Source organism: Haplochromis burtoni, unplaced genomic scaffold (assembly GCF_018398535.1).
Source record: "Haplochromis burtoni strain Fernald_Lab_line unplaced genomic scaffold, NCSU_Asbu1 Contig_2, whole genome shotgun sequence".
In the NCBI taxonomy this organism is placed as follows: domain Eukaryota; kingdom Metazoa; phylum Chordata; class Actinopteri; order Cichliformes; family Cichlidae; genus Haplochromis; species Haplochromis burtoni.
In genome coordinates, this window is record NW_024582363.1 from 5915641 (window position 1) to 5932499 (window position 16859).

Sequence of the window (16859 nt, forward strand, 5' to 3'; positions counted from 1 at the left end):
ACAGATATTTTGCTTAGGCTAAATGTGGCCAATTTCTTTACTTTAAATAAAGCAGCAAGTCAATATTATCAAAACATGGTATTACACTCTAATGACCATTTTAGTTCAGATTGACATGCTTGCTACTGAAAATTCAAATAAATAATTAGCTTTTGGAAGATATATTTAAAAAATGTTTTCGTTAAATTGTTTGGTTGCTCATATTCAAGGCTAGCCAGAACTCATCATATAATATTAACAAATGGATTCACCTCATAAATGATAACTTACTGCTTTATCAGACATCAATTACTAGCTGTTTAAAATAAATAAATAGATAAGCCTCATTATATCTGTGCTGATATCATCCCCTGGTCAGGGGCATGTCTAAAGGGTGGCACAGGGTGGCACTGCTCCCCTATGAAATATAACAAGAACAACATGTGACCCCCTGTAAGACAACATTAATCATTATTGCACACCCACACTTGTACAACACTGTGTTTTTTGAGCAATTATGCTCAAAGCACTAGAAATAACTAAATTCTAAGTTCTGTGCATGGAATTTTACTCTGTATAAAATATGTAAAATTAGGAAATTAATTAGCTTTACTTGCAAAGAAATGAACATCAGAGTGAAAGTTTTGTCCTCAAATAAATGCCTGACTAAATGACATTATTATCATGAACTTACCTTTATTTTCTCACACCGAAAATAAATTAAAGACGCACTGAATGCTGGGATTCTGCAGGAGCTGGGAGGTTGCGGAACGCCATCTTTAAACCCCACAAGAGGCCAGCTACAGTTGTGCACCGGGATGAAAAACACTACCCCTGTAGCGGGATATTAGGTCAGATCGTACAGAGTGTATAGTTGATTTCCGATTAAGTAAATAATAAAGAACACCACGATGGGACTGTAAGGAGACGGTCTCAGAACACCGCGAGAGCCTTAAAATGTTGTTATCATAGGCAGACAACAACAATAGACGGAAAGACAACAACGGACTAGCTCGCTAACTCGTTCGCTAGCAGCTTGCCAAGCACTGCGCTGTTTTCAGGCGTTGACTCAAGCTAGGAGCTAACTAGCTGCTTCATTAGCAAATACATCCGTTTGTGGTGAAATTTGACCGGAGGGGACTTATAGCTGGCACTGCGTATCCAGCTAAATCCGCTGCGGCAGACCGCCATCTCTTTGCCACTTTTTATAGTCATTTTCTTTTACTACAGTTTACGCTGTTTCTTTAGCTAGCTGAAAGCTAAGTCCCGACTTCTCCCCCTCCCCAGCGGCCCAGCCGGAGATGCGTGGAAGATGTCGGTGTCGGGGCTGAAGGCCGAACTGAAGTTTTTGGAGTCCATTTTTGATCCAAACCACGAACGATTCAGGATAATTGACTGGAAACCTGACGAACTGAGTTGCCAGTTTAATGTAACTGGGGAAAAGCTATTAATTATCCACTGTAATATAACGGTAAGTGGACTAGAATTCAGATGCCGGGGTTTTGCCTTGTTGGTAGCTAGCGAGCTAAAGTTAGCCGGTTAACTTGATAGTCAGGTAATAAGCTACCTTCACAACCGTACAGTCTGACGCTAAGCGGGACAGGTTTTACATAGTTGAAATAATCAGTGTCATTTCGCTATTTGTTGGGTGATATTTGTTGAGGCAGTTCACATTACGCAATGTTTTTAGGCAATCCCAGCATTTAGCTCACGATGCATCCAGAATGCTAATGTCGTCAACTCAAATTTTCGTATATAATTGTAAAATTCAATGCGTTAAAAATCCTGCAACGCGTGTAAATAAGTGTTAAACGCATTGGTATCATTGTGTTGTGTTTTTTGTTGTTTCTAGGAATCTTATCCATCTACACCGCCAATTTGGTTTGTGGACTCTGATGACCCGAGCTTGGCTCAAGTTTTGGAGAGATTGGAAGATGTGAGAAAAGGCAGCACTCTGGTAGATATCCTTATATTCTTAGTGCACTTTGTGACATGGGACACTTTAGGAATAGAGCTGCTCATCACTTTAACAACCTTAAACCTTAACCAAATAATGATGTAAGCTGGACTCACTTTAAAGGGCGAAACATATTTCCATATTTTTAAGCAGTTATCAACAATACAGATGCTCCAACATGCATTTTAGATTAATCCAAGACACTATTAGCATAAGCAAACTCCAACTTTAGTGTCACTCCTTATTTTTCCCCTAGTCATTCAAACTGCACCTGCAGGCGTATAGAGGAGCATATTTTTAGGCTAGACCTACATGTCGAAAACCACTAGATAATGTTACAACAGCTGGATTTAGATTAGTACAATAAACGAAGAACAGATGGAATGCATTTCTTTTAAAATATGAGATAAAATTTAATATCTTAAATATGAGCTTGTATGTATTTTTTTTGTTCATACTTCTAGGCTAGATATTGTAGTTTCATATTATTTGTTAACCTAAATGCTTCCCGAAAAGATTCAAAATGCTACAGCAAGAAGACTAACATGGGGCTCATATTTATTCCATATTAGTGTCTTTTAATTGCCTACCTGTTAAATTCATAATTTAATTCAAAATTCTTCAAAGTGGAGACTTTCTTGTTGTTCCTAATAGAATGGGAAGTATGGCTTCCAGCTATCGGGTTCCTCTCTTGTGGAAGCAGTTCTCTGTTTAGATTTAGGAAGCAGGCATACATTTTTAGGAGTAGGCTTAAAATTCTCTATTCCTGATGAAGCTTATAGTGCGAACTGGATCAGGTGACCCTTAACCATCCCCTAGGTATGCTGCTATAAGCTCAAGCTGCTGGGGGTGTCCCATGATGCACTTGTTCATCACTTGCCTCTCTTCATTTCTTTTTTTTAAATTTCATTCGTTTACCTGTAGTATCACACTGTTGTGCGCCATGGATGTTTTTCTGTTTTTCTACTGGCTCCTTTAGTTTCTGCTTTGGTGTTTGTCTCCCCCCCCCTTTTTTTTTTTTTAAACTAGTGTTGTGTTTACAAAATGCACACCTTTTTACATAGGCTTTCAAATCTAAAAGTCTTTCGTGCATCAGTGTGTGCGTGTACTTAAGGAATTTGATAAGCGTGTCAACGAGCAGGTTTGTTGTTTGTTCCAGTCATATTAGATCACCAGGACAACTTTAGAGGTCAAAATATCTGACAAGTAGTCAGATATTCAAGTAGGTTCTTATCCCTGGTATGAGGTGTACATTAGGAATTTTTTTGGGGGGGTGTTAAAGCCCTTTTTTCTACATGTGTTTGTAGCACAAATATGTTGTATTTAATTGTTAGTGTTTGGACAGGAGGGCTTTTTTTTTTTTTGGTTGGATTTATTTTTGTTTGCTACTTAATTTGGTCTATATAAGGATTACAACATTGTGAAGCTGTGTGACACATGAGTGAGACAAACCTTTGTCTTTGTTGATAGATAAGATCTCTGTTACTTTTTTTTTTTTTTTTTTTTTTTTTTTAAAGCGCAGATGTTTTTGGTGGTACAGTTTCTCAGCTGCACTAAATTTACAACAGCATAATACACCTGTTTAAAGATTGTCATCCATCCTTTTGCCTAAATACAATGCTAGTCTTCCCACATTTGTTTGCAGCACTGCTAATGTTCTATGTTTAATTCTTAGCTTTAAAAATTATATGTGGGTCATTTTTCCAAAACTGATTCCTATACTCATAGTGTATGCAACTTTTTTTTTTCCAGAAACATGTGAAAGTCAATGTTTCTGCTATATGGCCTTGCTCTGTATTCTTATTTGCAAACTTGTATAGTTGCTCCAATTCTTTATTTTGTTTTTCCTTTCAAGCTTTTACAGCAGTTGAAGAAACTAATTTGTGACCTATGTCGACTGTATAATCTTCCCCAACATCCTGATGTGGAGATGCTGGACCAGCCCTTGCCTGCAGGCCCAGTGGGACAAGACAGAAAGGCAAGTCTACCCACTTGATGTTGTCAAATCCAGCCTAATGGACAATAGCTTCTCAGATTACTTCTAATGAATATGCCTTGCTAAAATACCTTAATGTAGATTGGGATGTTTTATTTTGCACTCAAAAACCACTTATAGTTAGTTATGAAATGACCCTCTACATTATAAACACCCTTGGTGATTCATGTGAGGCTCTTCTTCAAGTCAGTGAATTGGCACTTCCCATAAAATGTGTTCTCCTGTTTTTTAAAATATTATTTTGCAAACTAATTAACTCCTTATGGTCTGTGTTGTTTTTTTGTGTGTGTAGCATGGAACAGAGGAGGTCACATCTGAAGAAGAAGATGAGGAGGAAATGGGAGAAGTAAGTCATCCTCTTCAGTCTAAAAAACCTGACGCATTACTCTGGAGCCTGTACTTTGAAACAAATTCAACATACCCCGAATCTCTGTTCCTTATCTGCCTTTACATTCCTCATAGTTATCAACATGAAAGGGTCTGCTGATTTTTTTTTTTTCTTTCCCAAAGTAAGAAAAAACTATAAGATTAAAAATATATGAACAGGTTAAACGCATGGGTGCTAAAGGCAACACAACTTCTGCAGCCAAATCAGGGCTGTGTGTGAGTCTGAGTGATATATGCTGTATAAAGTGTAATATATGCTGTATGAATGTTTGAATTTTAAGCTCCTTTGGTCAGTAAGAGTAGAAAAGAGCTAACATATTAGTAAATATAAAAAAAGGAAAGTCAGCAAAAATACAGTTAGTTAGTTAGTTAGTTAGTTAACAGATTTATCAGTAGTACAGCTCTATCATTAAGTAATGAGAGAAACCAATAGATCAGATTTTTTTAAGGTCTCATTTATTTAAAAAAATTAGCTGGAACCTCAGTGGTGTTTAATGGTCTGAAAGCAACTTTCTGGGATAAATGTGAAAACAGAATTCAAAAGTCTTCTTGCAAACATTAAGTTGCAAATATATGACCTGTTTTCAGACCGTATGTTTAAGTTTATAGAACAAGATTTTAAAATTGCTTCAATTGGGGTATGATATAGTTGTTGCTTCTAATAATTCATATTTTATACTAATGTTGATCAACAAAAAGACAGAATTTAGATGTTATAAAATACTTTTAATCGTCTTGGTATCTGTGCACGGAGGTCTCTTCCAAGAATGCGGTAATGCTGTTGCTACCCAGGGTCAAATTTAAAGTGAAACCCAGTAAGCCCAAGTCATGCTTTGTGAATTGACTTTTTTGTCTTTGTTTATATTTTTTCCCCTCGACTCCTTAATTTGTATGGATTTTATGTGGAGTACTTTTGGCCTTTGTTTATGTATTATAATTTGAAAAATGTTTGATGAAAATATCCACAAGTTATGCATGTATGACTATCATCATAAAATCAAACACTAATAACTTTTCTCATCTTATCACACTGCAAATGTCTTAACCGTGGGCTTCTTGTTTTGTTGTATATGTGTATGCTGTTGTTATTTAAAATGTTTGAAATATTAAGTATGATCCAACAGGACATCGAGGATTTGGACCACTATGAAATGAAAGAGGAGGAGCCCGTAGATGGGAAGAAATCTGAGGATGATGGGATTGAGAAGGAGAATTTGGCAATCTTGGAGAAGATCCGAAAGAACCAGCGCCAGGACCATTTGAATGTAAGTTTCAGGGAAAAAGGCCGGTTAATATTTATCACACCTTGCTTCTAATTCATTAATCTATGCAGCATTTCAGTATACCCCGTTTGTCATTAGTGATTGCATTAGTGAATAACAAAAGATGCCCTCAATGTGGGGTACCGATATAAATATTGATGTCTGATATGATAAAGCTTTGTCTCTGACACTGGCCCAGCTTAAGTAAAAATGGCAGCTTTACCCCTAGGACTGCATTCTTTGTCTTTTATAGTTGTTTTATATTTTCCAGGGAGCTGTGTCTGGCTCAGTGCAAGCCTCTGACCGTTTGATGAAGGAACTAAGAGAGATCTACAGGTCTCAGAGTTATAAGACAGGTATAAACAGTACACAATGATTTGTTTAACCTTTGAGCAACAAAATAATCACACATAAATGTATCATGGGTCCTGTCTTTGTAATGGAGGAATATTTTTGAACGTTAGGCATTGCAACAGAGAGCCGTGGCATTTACATGGTCAGAGGAAAGTATTTGGGAAGATGTTTAGTGTGCTCAATTCCTTACTCTCACCATTGTGAGGTACCTTACTCTTTCTGTCTTGTCCTAATGAGGTCAGGACATGAACACTCATGTGGGTGTGGTGATTGTACTGTAGGCATCTACACCCTTTACTGTTTACTGACAATCTTTCTATAGCAGCACACCATAGAATAAGAATATTGGCTGACAGCATGTGACGGTGGGTCATATTAAACAAAATGCATTTTATACTTTGCCTCTGTGTCTTATGCACCGCTCTCAAGAGAGCTGATCAAAAGGACAGGGTTTATTAGGGAGTCTGCTACTAGGCCTTGCAATTGCAGATATCTGAAGGTTCAATTTTAAACAATTTCTTTTGCAGGCATCTATTCAGTTGAACTTGTTAATGACAGCCTATACGAATGGCACGTCAAACTGAGGACGTAAGTAACTTTAGGATATCGAGTCATGAATTAAAATAATAAAAATAAATTTATATACATGTGCAAAAAGGCAAACTGTGATTTTTATGACCTACAGGGTGGATCCAGATAGCCCTTTACACAGTGACTTACAAGTGCTAAAGGAAAAGGAGGGAATGGACTACATTTTACTAAACTTCTCATATAAAGTAAGTAAACCTGATGTTTTGCTAACAAATAATGGATTGGGTTTATATAGCGCTTTTCAAGGCACCCAAAGCGCTTTACAATACCACTATTCAGTCACTCTCACATTCATACACTGGTGGAGGCAGCTACAGTTGTAGCCACAGCTGCCCTGGGGCAGACTGACAGAAGCGAGGCTGCCATATCGCGCCATCGGCCCCTCTGGCCAACACCAGTAGGCAGTAGGGTAAAGTGTCTTGCCCAAGGACACAACGACCAGGACAGACAGCCCAGGGATCGAACCGGCGACCTTCCGGTTACAGATGCGATTCCCAACCCCCTGAGCCACGGTCGCCCATGATCAAAGTAAAATGCAATGTAGGAATCTTTTGAAGTAAATGAACCTTTTTTCTGGTTACTTCTGCAGGATAATTTCCCTTTTGATCCACCGTTTGTCCGGGTAGTTTCTCCTGTGCTTTCTGGAGGGTAAGTTAATTTTCTTGGTACACTTCTATAATTTCTTCCCTTTTAAGTTGCCATTATCAAGCAGAGACTGCATTAGTGTAAGATTTAAAAAGTGATTCTGCCTTATTGTTTCCTTTCCCGTGCTTTAGTTATGTTCTTGGCGGAGGTGCCCTGTGCATGGAACTTCTTACTAAACAGGTATTTTTAGAATGGTTTCCTAAAACGCAGACGGCAAATTTAGGTATTGCCTTGGTTTGTTTTTCAATGTTTTTTTTGTGTTTTTTTTTCCTTCTACTCTTTGAATATATATTTTTTTAAAACCTGCTGTTATTGACATTTGGTTTTCTGATTGCAGGGTTGGAGCAGTGCCTATTCCATTGAGTCTGTTATCATGCAGATCAATGCCACTTTAGTTAAAGGAAAAGCCAGAGTGCAGTTTGGAGCCAATAAAGTAAGTGAGGAAGCTTCATTTCAGCTCTGATATAATGGTGGATTCACATAGTGAATTATGTGAACCAAAGTGACAGGGGCTTTCACACAGTTACATGGTTCTAAGTGATGGCCAGTCATACTGTGCAACAGCCTCTTGTTTTGGTAGTGAATGTTGGATTTGTTTATTAATTCCTATCAAATTGGACTGAGTAGGGATGCACAGTACAGGCTGTCTCAGATAGGAAGCAAAACAGCTTTTCATCTTTCTCGGCATGACATTGCAATAGTTTTCAGTTATTGCAATTTATTCTTTCCTAATGACAACAGATCTGATAATGAGTGTAGTTCATCTGTGTTTTTCCAGTACACCACTTTTAAGGCTATTTGTGTAAAACATGTTGCAGGTTTGCTTGTATAGTCTACATATAGAGTCTTAAAATGAAGCCAGTCTTCATGTTTGATGTTAGATTAGTCTATGATGTTAGATTAGTCTATTATTTGGTATCTTAAAAAAAAAAGATACCAAAAAGAAAGTAAAATTGAGTCAGACAGGGGACCACACCAGCCCATTTGTGAAAATGGTAAATGGCCTGTATTTATATAGCGCTTTACTAGTCCCTAAGGACCCCAAAGCGCTTTACATATCCAGTCATCCACCCATTCACACACACATTCACACACTGGTGATGGCAAGCTACATTGTAGCCACAGCCACCCTGGGGCGCACTGACAGAGGCGAGGCTGCCGGACACTGGCGCCACCGGGCCCTCTGACCACCACCAGTAGGCAACGGGTGAAGTGTCTTGCCCAAGGACACAACGACCGAGACTGTCCAAGCCGGGGCTCGAACTGGCAACCTTCCGATTACAAGGCGAACTCCCAACTCTTGAGCCACGATCGCCCCATATATACAATTGATGACTTAAGCCCCTTTTTCCATTAGTACCTACTCGGATCAACTCCCCACGGATTGCCACGACTCAACTCGGATCGTCGGGTTTTCCACTATAATCCAGTACTACCTAACTTGTGTGGTTGTCGTCATAGCAGCTTGTCGGAGCGTCTTGTGATCTAATTAATATGTGACACAAACGCTACAAAAAAGGTGGATGTTGAGGCAAGTTGTTTTTTGTAGCCATATCCCTCGTTGCTGGGTTTCGAAAATGGCGGTTTTCATTTTTACGTGAATGAGACGCTCTTATGACTCATCGAATGCACTACTGACCAGCCAGTCGGTGGCACGCAGTCTGAAGACGCCACATTTTGGTACCTGCTTGTATCACTTGAAACCCGAGCGATCTGAGCAGGTACTAAAAATGTATTTGGTACCAGGTACTGTGACCTAATTGAAAACTGTGGCAAACCATGCTGAGTCGATCAGAGTAGGTATTAATGTAAATAGGACTTCAGTGAGTCTGAGAATAAAGGGACACATCATCTTACTGTTGCTACAGGTTTTGCACTGTATAAAGGTTTTATTGCACATTTTATTCCCTGTAAATTTTCAATTTGTCCAAAAATGGACAAATTAATGGAAGTGGAACAGTTTGGATTTTGTATTTGTAGTTTAAAATATCTCTGTTATCATAATCAGAATACTTTTATTAATCCCTAAGGAAATTATGCATTAACCCAGAATTCTTAACACTTTAGTACTGAAGGTAAAGTGTGGTGCACTACAGGTGCAGTCTAGCTTGAATGGTGATGGTGTTTGTGAATGCAGTCTGGTATGAAGGACAAAAAAGTGTCTTCATTATCATCTACCTTGCACACTGTTTTGGTCTTGATGTTAGAGCTTGCTAGATAATAATCTCCTTTTCTTGTAGGAAACAGCTGTCGTTGCTATTTGCTTATTCTCCAATGTTATCCTAAACTCAGTGCTTATGGTAAAGTTGGCTTCATTTTCATCTTTTAATGCAGAATCAGTACAATCTTGCCAGAGCACAGCAGTCCTACAAATCCCTGGTTCAGATCCATGAAAAGAACGGTGAGTGTTTTCTGTCTCCAGTTTCATACAGAATACATTGCAGACCTTGTTTACGGAAACCAAAACCCTCTCAGCCATTAAAGCCGAGGGATATTGGATCATTAACTGTGGTGTATATATACCTAACATGGACTACATTTGAATGTAGTCTGCTTCTGATTCATGTCACTCTGCTACAATAAAACCTGTCTGATTAAATAAAATAAAGAATTTAGGAACTGAACATCTTTAGTGTATATATGATTAATGGCAATGAATGCAATTGAAAAGGACTGCTGGGGGAAAACAAACAAACATACAAAGCCAGATCCTAATGTGCACTATATGCCCTTAGTCTAACAACTGAAAAAAAATTTGCATGGTGGTTTTGGTTCTTGCACTAGTCACCACACATGTTGCTAAATTCAGATGCAAGCCAGTGAGGTAGAAAGTAATGTGGTCAATCATTTTGACATTCGCTATTATTGACTTTGTTTTTCTTTACCCTGTAGTCATCGTCTTCCTTTATCTTCCTTTCCTAGGCTGGTACACACCCCCTAAGGAGGACGGCTAATACAGACTGTTGCCTTTCCTGAACTGGGACCATATGTCTTAGATTTTTCTTTTCCTTTTCCTTGCGACCAATATTGTTTTTATCCTGCAAACTATTTTTGTTATCTACATGACACTTGGATCTCTATACCAAATTTCCCATTAATTGACAACCCAAAAACTAGCACACAAACACAAAGACATCCCACCTCTACATGAAATTTACATCCAATTTCATTAGCTATTGAAAAAAAGTGTCCTCTCCTCAGATATTACTTCCCTTTATACTTCTGTTGTCTGATGCAATCAGATTATTTTTTTTCCATTCAACATTTGTCCCATACTCCATTAAATCGGTAGACTCAATATTATGTGCTTTCTCACCCTTTGGTTTTGGCATTGAGCATGCCAACGTTACTTGCTGGCTGTGGATTGAAAGGTGCGGCATGGCTTTATCCTCCAGCAGTGGCAGTCTGATGTTCCAGTTGCCAGACAAGGCCTTTCTGGTCACAAACTGGATCTGAGAATGGCTTGTGACATTCCCTAATATGATGCACTGGTAGCTGGGAAGGACATTTAAATGCTAGTGTTTGGAAGGACCCCCACCTTTTCTCTCCTTGGATGGCCTCTGTAATATTGTGCTCATATATTATCTTTCATGCCAAGACCCCTCCTCTGGAATAACATGATTCTGGGGATAGTTTGCTTTCAAACCTCTGTCTTTTAAAGCTTGAAACCTTGAGTTGAGGAAGAAGATGATGAGACTTTTCCAGTCTGAGTGGCACAGCCCATAATGACGAACAGCATCCTCCTGGGCTTGGAGATCACTGTTATCATCCCAAGCAGCCACTGGACCACCTCCTGCAGGAGAGATGTGGTGCCTGAGTGGTAACATAGAAAATCTCATCAGGCAAAGCAGGGGCATGTTCGGATTGGATTACACTGTAATGTAGTTGATTTTAACTCCACATGTAAACATGTACATTTGTATTTCTGCAAAAGGATTTAATTGTTTATAATGTAACCTTGTCGGGGTCTTTGGCTGGGCAGAGACTGTATTACAATATACTCTTGACTATTAACTGCAGGGGCACTGCAACTTCTCAAGACCCATTTAGAGTAAGAAAGTTGCTTCATTGACACTCTTGCAGAAGGAAACAAAAGTTCACCATGTTCTTATGTAAGCTTATGACTACTGCAGTTTTTGTTGTTTTTATAAATATATATATATATATATCCTTATTTTATTGACAGCAGTGACAGTAATCATTCCCCTTATTTGATGGCACCTCTAACTACAATGACCCTAACAATATTGGCATCGATGCAGCTGTTCCTGGCATGCCAAAGGTTTGGCTATTCATATCTAATCACTTAAACCAGACGAACCTCAGTAAGGCTATGCAGTGAAGACAGTCTTGTGGAGTTTTGTTGAGCTGAAAATTAGTCTTAAGACCTTAACAGTATAGTTACCTGCTTAGTTATTGTAACTGGTCTGCATCCTGACCACTTTTCCAATTTTGCAGTCTAGGAAAAAAGTGACCTTTTACCTGCTGACTTTTCCTTGACCTCATGGCTGTTTTAAAGTTCAGTCAGAGCTACAAATTCACAGCAATAGTCTTGACCATATACCTTTCCATTTACCTTTCCTTACCATTCTAGCTTCACACTTGGCAAGATCAACTCGAGGCTGTTCCATTTCCAGAATATTTGGTCAGGTTTGATAAATATTTGTTCAGATTTGCCACAGGAAAGACCTATCTCTTCCCATTACCACCTCTCTGGTTACTATTCATGACCACTCTCAGCGCTGCTGTACCCCTCAGCATGCTGAGGCTTTGATGTAATGTGAATAATATGCAGAAACTGTGGAGCATTCCAATTAATGCAGTTACACGTTTGTTGTGGGTGTTCTGTTGTGTGGTTACTTGCATTGTTTTCAGTATGTTGTCCTGATGACCAGCGTAGAAAGCTTAGTTATGCTATTTCATACAGGCATTCCTCATATTTGAGTTTATTTAGAATTTCCTCAGTGATACTGACCTCAGTCTCAACAGTGTGAGATGGGTACAAAGCATAGAGCTTGTTCGTGTTCAGCACGTCTGGCATGTATTGAGGCTTGCAGGATATGGTGAGAATCACCCTCTTGTGGTGTTCTCACCACAACAATCTCAACATGACTATGGATTATTGGCATGGTTGTTAACTGTTATGATGTGCATTGGTATTCACTTCACTCCGGTAATATTTTTGAGCCCACCCCTGCATTATCTGGAGAAGCAAACTCAGGAATACATACTGCACACTCGATTTTCCAAGCTCTTGCTTCAGAATATTGTCATGAAAAAGGAAAAAAAAATTGAATTTGGCAATCTTTTTTTGGGCTGTTTTTAAAACTACGCCTCCTTTTTACCTGTAGGTTTTATTGTCAAATTGCAGATAGGATTCTGAGGTTAATATTTACTTGGCAAGTGTTTGGAATGATTTAACAAAATGGAGAAGAGATGTTTTTTGATTATAAAGCACTTGATCAGGAGTTAAGGAAACATCTACCCTGTGTCTTTGATATTGCTGTATTTTGCATGTCCATTTATCAGTGGATCGTTTCCCCCTAAGCAACCAAAGACAAGTGGTTGGCTGTTTGGTTTTTGTTTTTTTGTTTGTTTGTTTTTTTGTTTTGTTTTTTAATAGATGTATCCAGTTTTTCAACACATGCGTACTTGTGCTTTCCTACTACATCAGTGCACAGAATTGTTTCTCCCTGTGTGCTGTTTAATTAACCAGGTCAGCTACAGTATGAGACTCATGGACTTACAAGACATCCTACCTGGTTGGATTACTTTTTCAAAGATGCCAGGGTTCCCAACAAAAGCCGCAGTTCAGATTCGTGTGCCATCAGATCAATTATAATCCTGCATCTTTAACTTGACCTTTTGGGGTAATGGTGTACTCAAGTCTGTTGTGCTCCAAATAAGAGCTTTTATTACACCAACATATGTCTGACTAACAAAACCTTGGCTTGACGAGTAACGTATCGGAGGACTGAACTAGCCTGAAACTGGGTTCTTCACCTTGCTTCATTAACTGCGGTGGCCGGGTTATAAAGTTATGCACTGTCGGCATGCTTTGTTTTCGTTTAATTTCTTTTCTTTTTTCTTTTTTTTCCATTGCAAGGGTGATTTTGACCATGTAAAGTAATTTGTAAACTTGCATCAAGTTTATGAATAAAGAATTTTATGAATTTTTTATTTCTTTATTTATACAAGTTGATTAGAAGTATGGAAGTAAGATGATCTCTACTTATTCATCTTGGGGTTGAATTGGAGATGTAGGCTATTTCAGCTGCCAGGGCAAAAGGTAGAATATACACTGGAAAACCTGGTGTTGGAGTACAATATGTTACTCTAGCCTAAACGGTAATTAACAGATTTTGAAACTAAAGTGTAAAACTTTTTTGGTTGCACACATGCATAATTACTGTACTGTACTTTTGCAGGTGCTGATGTCCATGCAGTTTAATTTTATTAGCGTTTGAGTGCATGTCTTACATTTTCCAGTAGATGGTGGTGTTTGCTTAATTATTCAGGTGTCAGCTTTTGCTTAGTCTTCCTCACCTAGTATCTTGACAAGACCAAAAGAAATGTGGCAGTGACTTCAGTAACTGTCCATCTGCTTCTCTTTAAACATGATTTTAAGGTTTTGGTTTTTTTTTTTAACTTATATCTAAGAATCTATGCCTTTTTTTTAGTATAATAAATAATAGGACCTGCTCAGATGGGTATCTGAACTAGCACGGTGCACCAACAATTATGATGAAATGTTCAGATTACATTGCTGTATGTCTGAAGTAATTTAAACTTGACCAGTGTAGTCAGATGACAGTATGGTTGCATCAGTGTCACATACCCATAGATGCATCTAGTGTGAAGGCAACAGTAACAGCTTAAGGGAAGTGGATGCATGGGATCAAATTGGAGACTTTCTCTGCTTCGATAATCTTGCAGGGAGTAGAGGAAGTTCCAATTTTTGGTTTAGTTTCTTTGGATGGCAATAATTTATTGCAACTTCCCAAAGGGAAACTACTTGAACAGGTGGTGTGCTGGGTAAATGAGAAACATATTTGATCCTCTTTAGTGTTTCAACTAATGGTTTAATAGTAGAATTAGTTAAATGGTTAGTTGGCCTTCCAGGTTCTGTTTGTGCTAGAAAACACCACTAGGTGGTAATGGAGCACCCTTATAACTTGAGGCAATTTTTTTTTTCTTTTTTTTTTTTTCTTTTTCAAAGTCAGTTGTGATATTCAACATTGGCTTGTAACATTGGTCCGCAGTTAGTGCTCCATTATAAAACTCATTCCTGTTCTTACAGTCTCTGTAGCTCATTTCCTCCAAGGTTGAATGAATGAATAATGAGGTCATTTCTTTCAGTGAAAGGTTTGCTATTGATGGAATTCAGTCTCATATGGACATGGACAGTTCATAATCTACCATCAGTTTTTTTTTCTCCCCCATCTAATGGATGTCACATTTGTGATAAATAGCGGAATTAATCCCAAACAGGTCTCATAACGAGCAGGAGACCCATCACTGATAACAGATGACCTATTGATTGTCATCCTGTTGCAACCTGGATAGTTATGGGTTTTATAAACCACTTAAGCCAAGAACCACAAAATTAGGAACTGGTACCACATCGCTAATTTAAACTTGGATGCCAGCATAATGAGAAGTGGAAACAAGCAGTTTGTCAACAAAAGGCTAATGGCCGGTTGTTACAGCAGTTTTTATTTTTGTTTACTGGTAGGTCTGGATGGCTGCCCTGTGAGCTGGAGAAGAGAAGGGCTCATTATCCATGTCCAACCTGCTGCTTACCTTGGATCCAGCTCTGCAAGAGATCAGCAAGGGTGGAACACAAAGGAAATACCCTGTGCATCTGTGTGATTAAGTGTCCAAACTGAGGGCGTGAAATAGCTGACTTTTCCTCCTCCACCCTGGGCCAGAGCACTGCGTGGTGGGACGCATTCAAAACCAGCTGGAGCTGATTGATAGCCTCCAGCTTGATAGCCACGTCCATCAGAGCCTGACTGTATTACCTTTTACTGGCAACATGCTCAAGTGTAAACCCAGATTCAGATTGTGTGCATCAACTGGGAGCTCTGAGCCTTTTAGTCCTGTACCTGACCAATCCTCCTCCTCTCACCAACTGGGCAGATATCACATTACGGTTAATGCAGATAGCAAAGATTGAATTTATGTTTACTGTAAATACTAGCTGTCCACAGACAGCTAGTATTTAGCTTAGCCTTGAAACATTTTTTAAAATAGCCTTGCTGTTTTGCCTGTGAAGGGAACAGAATCGTTCTCATTATCAAGTGACATGATTGTGTAGCATACATCTTTAATCACTTAAGATAAAGAATTTAGTGCAAAGGTCTAAATTCATTTTGAGTTTTCGCTAATCCACACAGGGTCAAAAGTATACAGGCTCAAATCTATACTCAAATCTTTAAATAAGATGTACTAAGGGTTCTTTTTCTTAAAGCAGTCTTGCCTGGCAGCTTTTGCAATCGGAGTTATGATCTGAATGCAATGTTGTGCCAAATATATTTTGATTTTTTTTTCAAGATGAGCTCTATACAGTAAATTCTCTTGTTTGTGTGTTTCTTTCATCTGTTTATCAATTTCTGTTATTTCAGTTATTGCAACATATGTGTAGTATGAGAATGTATAAGCTGACAGACAGGAAAGAAAATTTAGGAAGGCGGGAGAAAATATAATAGGGCCAAGGTCTTCTGTTTGGTGATCGTGATCAACTACAACTGGTAGTTTCTCTTTGCCAGCATGAAAAGGACTCATTGTATTAACCAATACTGAGAACAATGGGAAAGTCTAAGGAACCCAGTGAAGAGTTAAGAAGGAGAATTTTAGACAGCAGTTGTAAAGGTCTCTTGGAGCTACTGCAGATTTGGAAATCATCAAACAACATAAGAATTTTTCACAGGTAGGTTTCAATTGCTTTTTTCCCCTATAAATGAAATGATCATTTAAAAACAACATTTTTTTTTTGTCTAATATTAAAATATATTTGATGATGTCAAATATATAAGTAAATATGCAGGAAAACAAAATAAATGAGGAAGAAGACAAATACTTAAAAGTAACGGTGAGGCTTTCTAACCTAAGAACACTATATGTACTCCCAAGCATGGTGGTGGCAGCATCGTGATCTGTGGATGTTGTGTTGCCAGCAGTACAAAACTACCATTCATGCCCATGATTAGTGTATGTACAATTCCAAGAAAGACAACACACTTAGAACAAGTTTAAAGGTTTAAATTTCCTGTTTAATACTGAACATTTTAATAAACATCATAAAAAGAAAATGGAAATATTAACACCCCCCCCCCCAATTAAAAAAAAAAGTATATATTTTATACCTCGTTATTCTCTTTAGCTTACAGTAGCTATGTAAACAAAATATGCAGAGTGCCTTCATCATGCAGTTTTCTTACCTCCATAGGCATATTTAAAGGGCAGCACCGTGTCTCATTTAGGATGTGACAGCCTGTAGTCGTCTTTTATTCCTGGATGCATTTAATTAAAGTAATCTGTTCCTGCCAACTCCTGCGGTCAGTATCCCAAAGATGCTTTAAACAGTGCAACAGGAACAAAACCAGATGTTTTAACAGACAGCAGGTGCTTCCTGGTATTAATAGACAAGCAGCACTTTTATAGTGCTCCGTGTGAGCCTTGTTAA

At 38.4% G+C, this 16859-nt stretch overlaps 1 protein-coding gene across 2 annotated transcripts; it reads left to right on the top strand.

Annotated features, from left to right (window-relative positions):
* The first annotated feature begins 737 nt into the window (after nucleotides 1–737).
* ube2q1 (ubiquitin-conjugating enzyme E2Q family member 1) lies at nucleotides 738–15739 on the top strand. 2 transcript variants are annotated; one of them, XM_005912892.3, is made up of 13 exons: nucleotides 738–1450; nucleotides 1832–1936; nucleotides 3792–3914; nucleotides 4225–4278; nucleotides 5444–5584; nucleotides 5853–5937; nucleotides 6463–6523; nucleotides 6621–6711; nucleotides 7116–7174; nucleotides 7303–7351; nucleotides 7509–7604; nucleotides 9506–9572; nucleotides 14907–15739. In XM_005912892.3, exons 1-13 carry the CDS (start codon nucleotides 1292–1294, stop codon nucleotides 15041–15043), a joined length of 1227 nt encoding a protein of 408 aa, XP_005912954.1. In that variant the 5' UTR covers nucleotides 738–1291; the 3' UTR covers nucleotides 15044–15739. The 2 variants fall into 2 exon arrangements, with proteins under 2 accessions (XP_005912954.1, XP_005912955.1); XM_005912893.2 differs by lacking the exon at nucleotides 14907–15739 and adding an exon at nucleotides 10094–14379 and having other exon boundaries at nucleotides 740–1450.
* Nucleotides 15740–16859: the final 1120 nt, after the last annotated feature.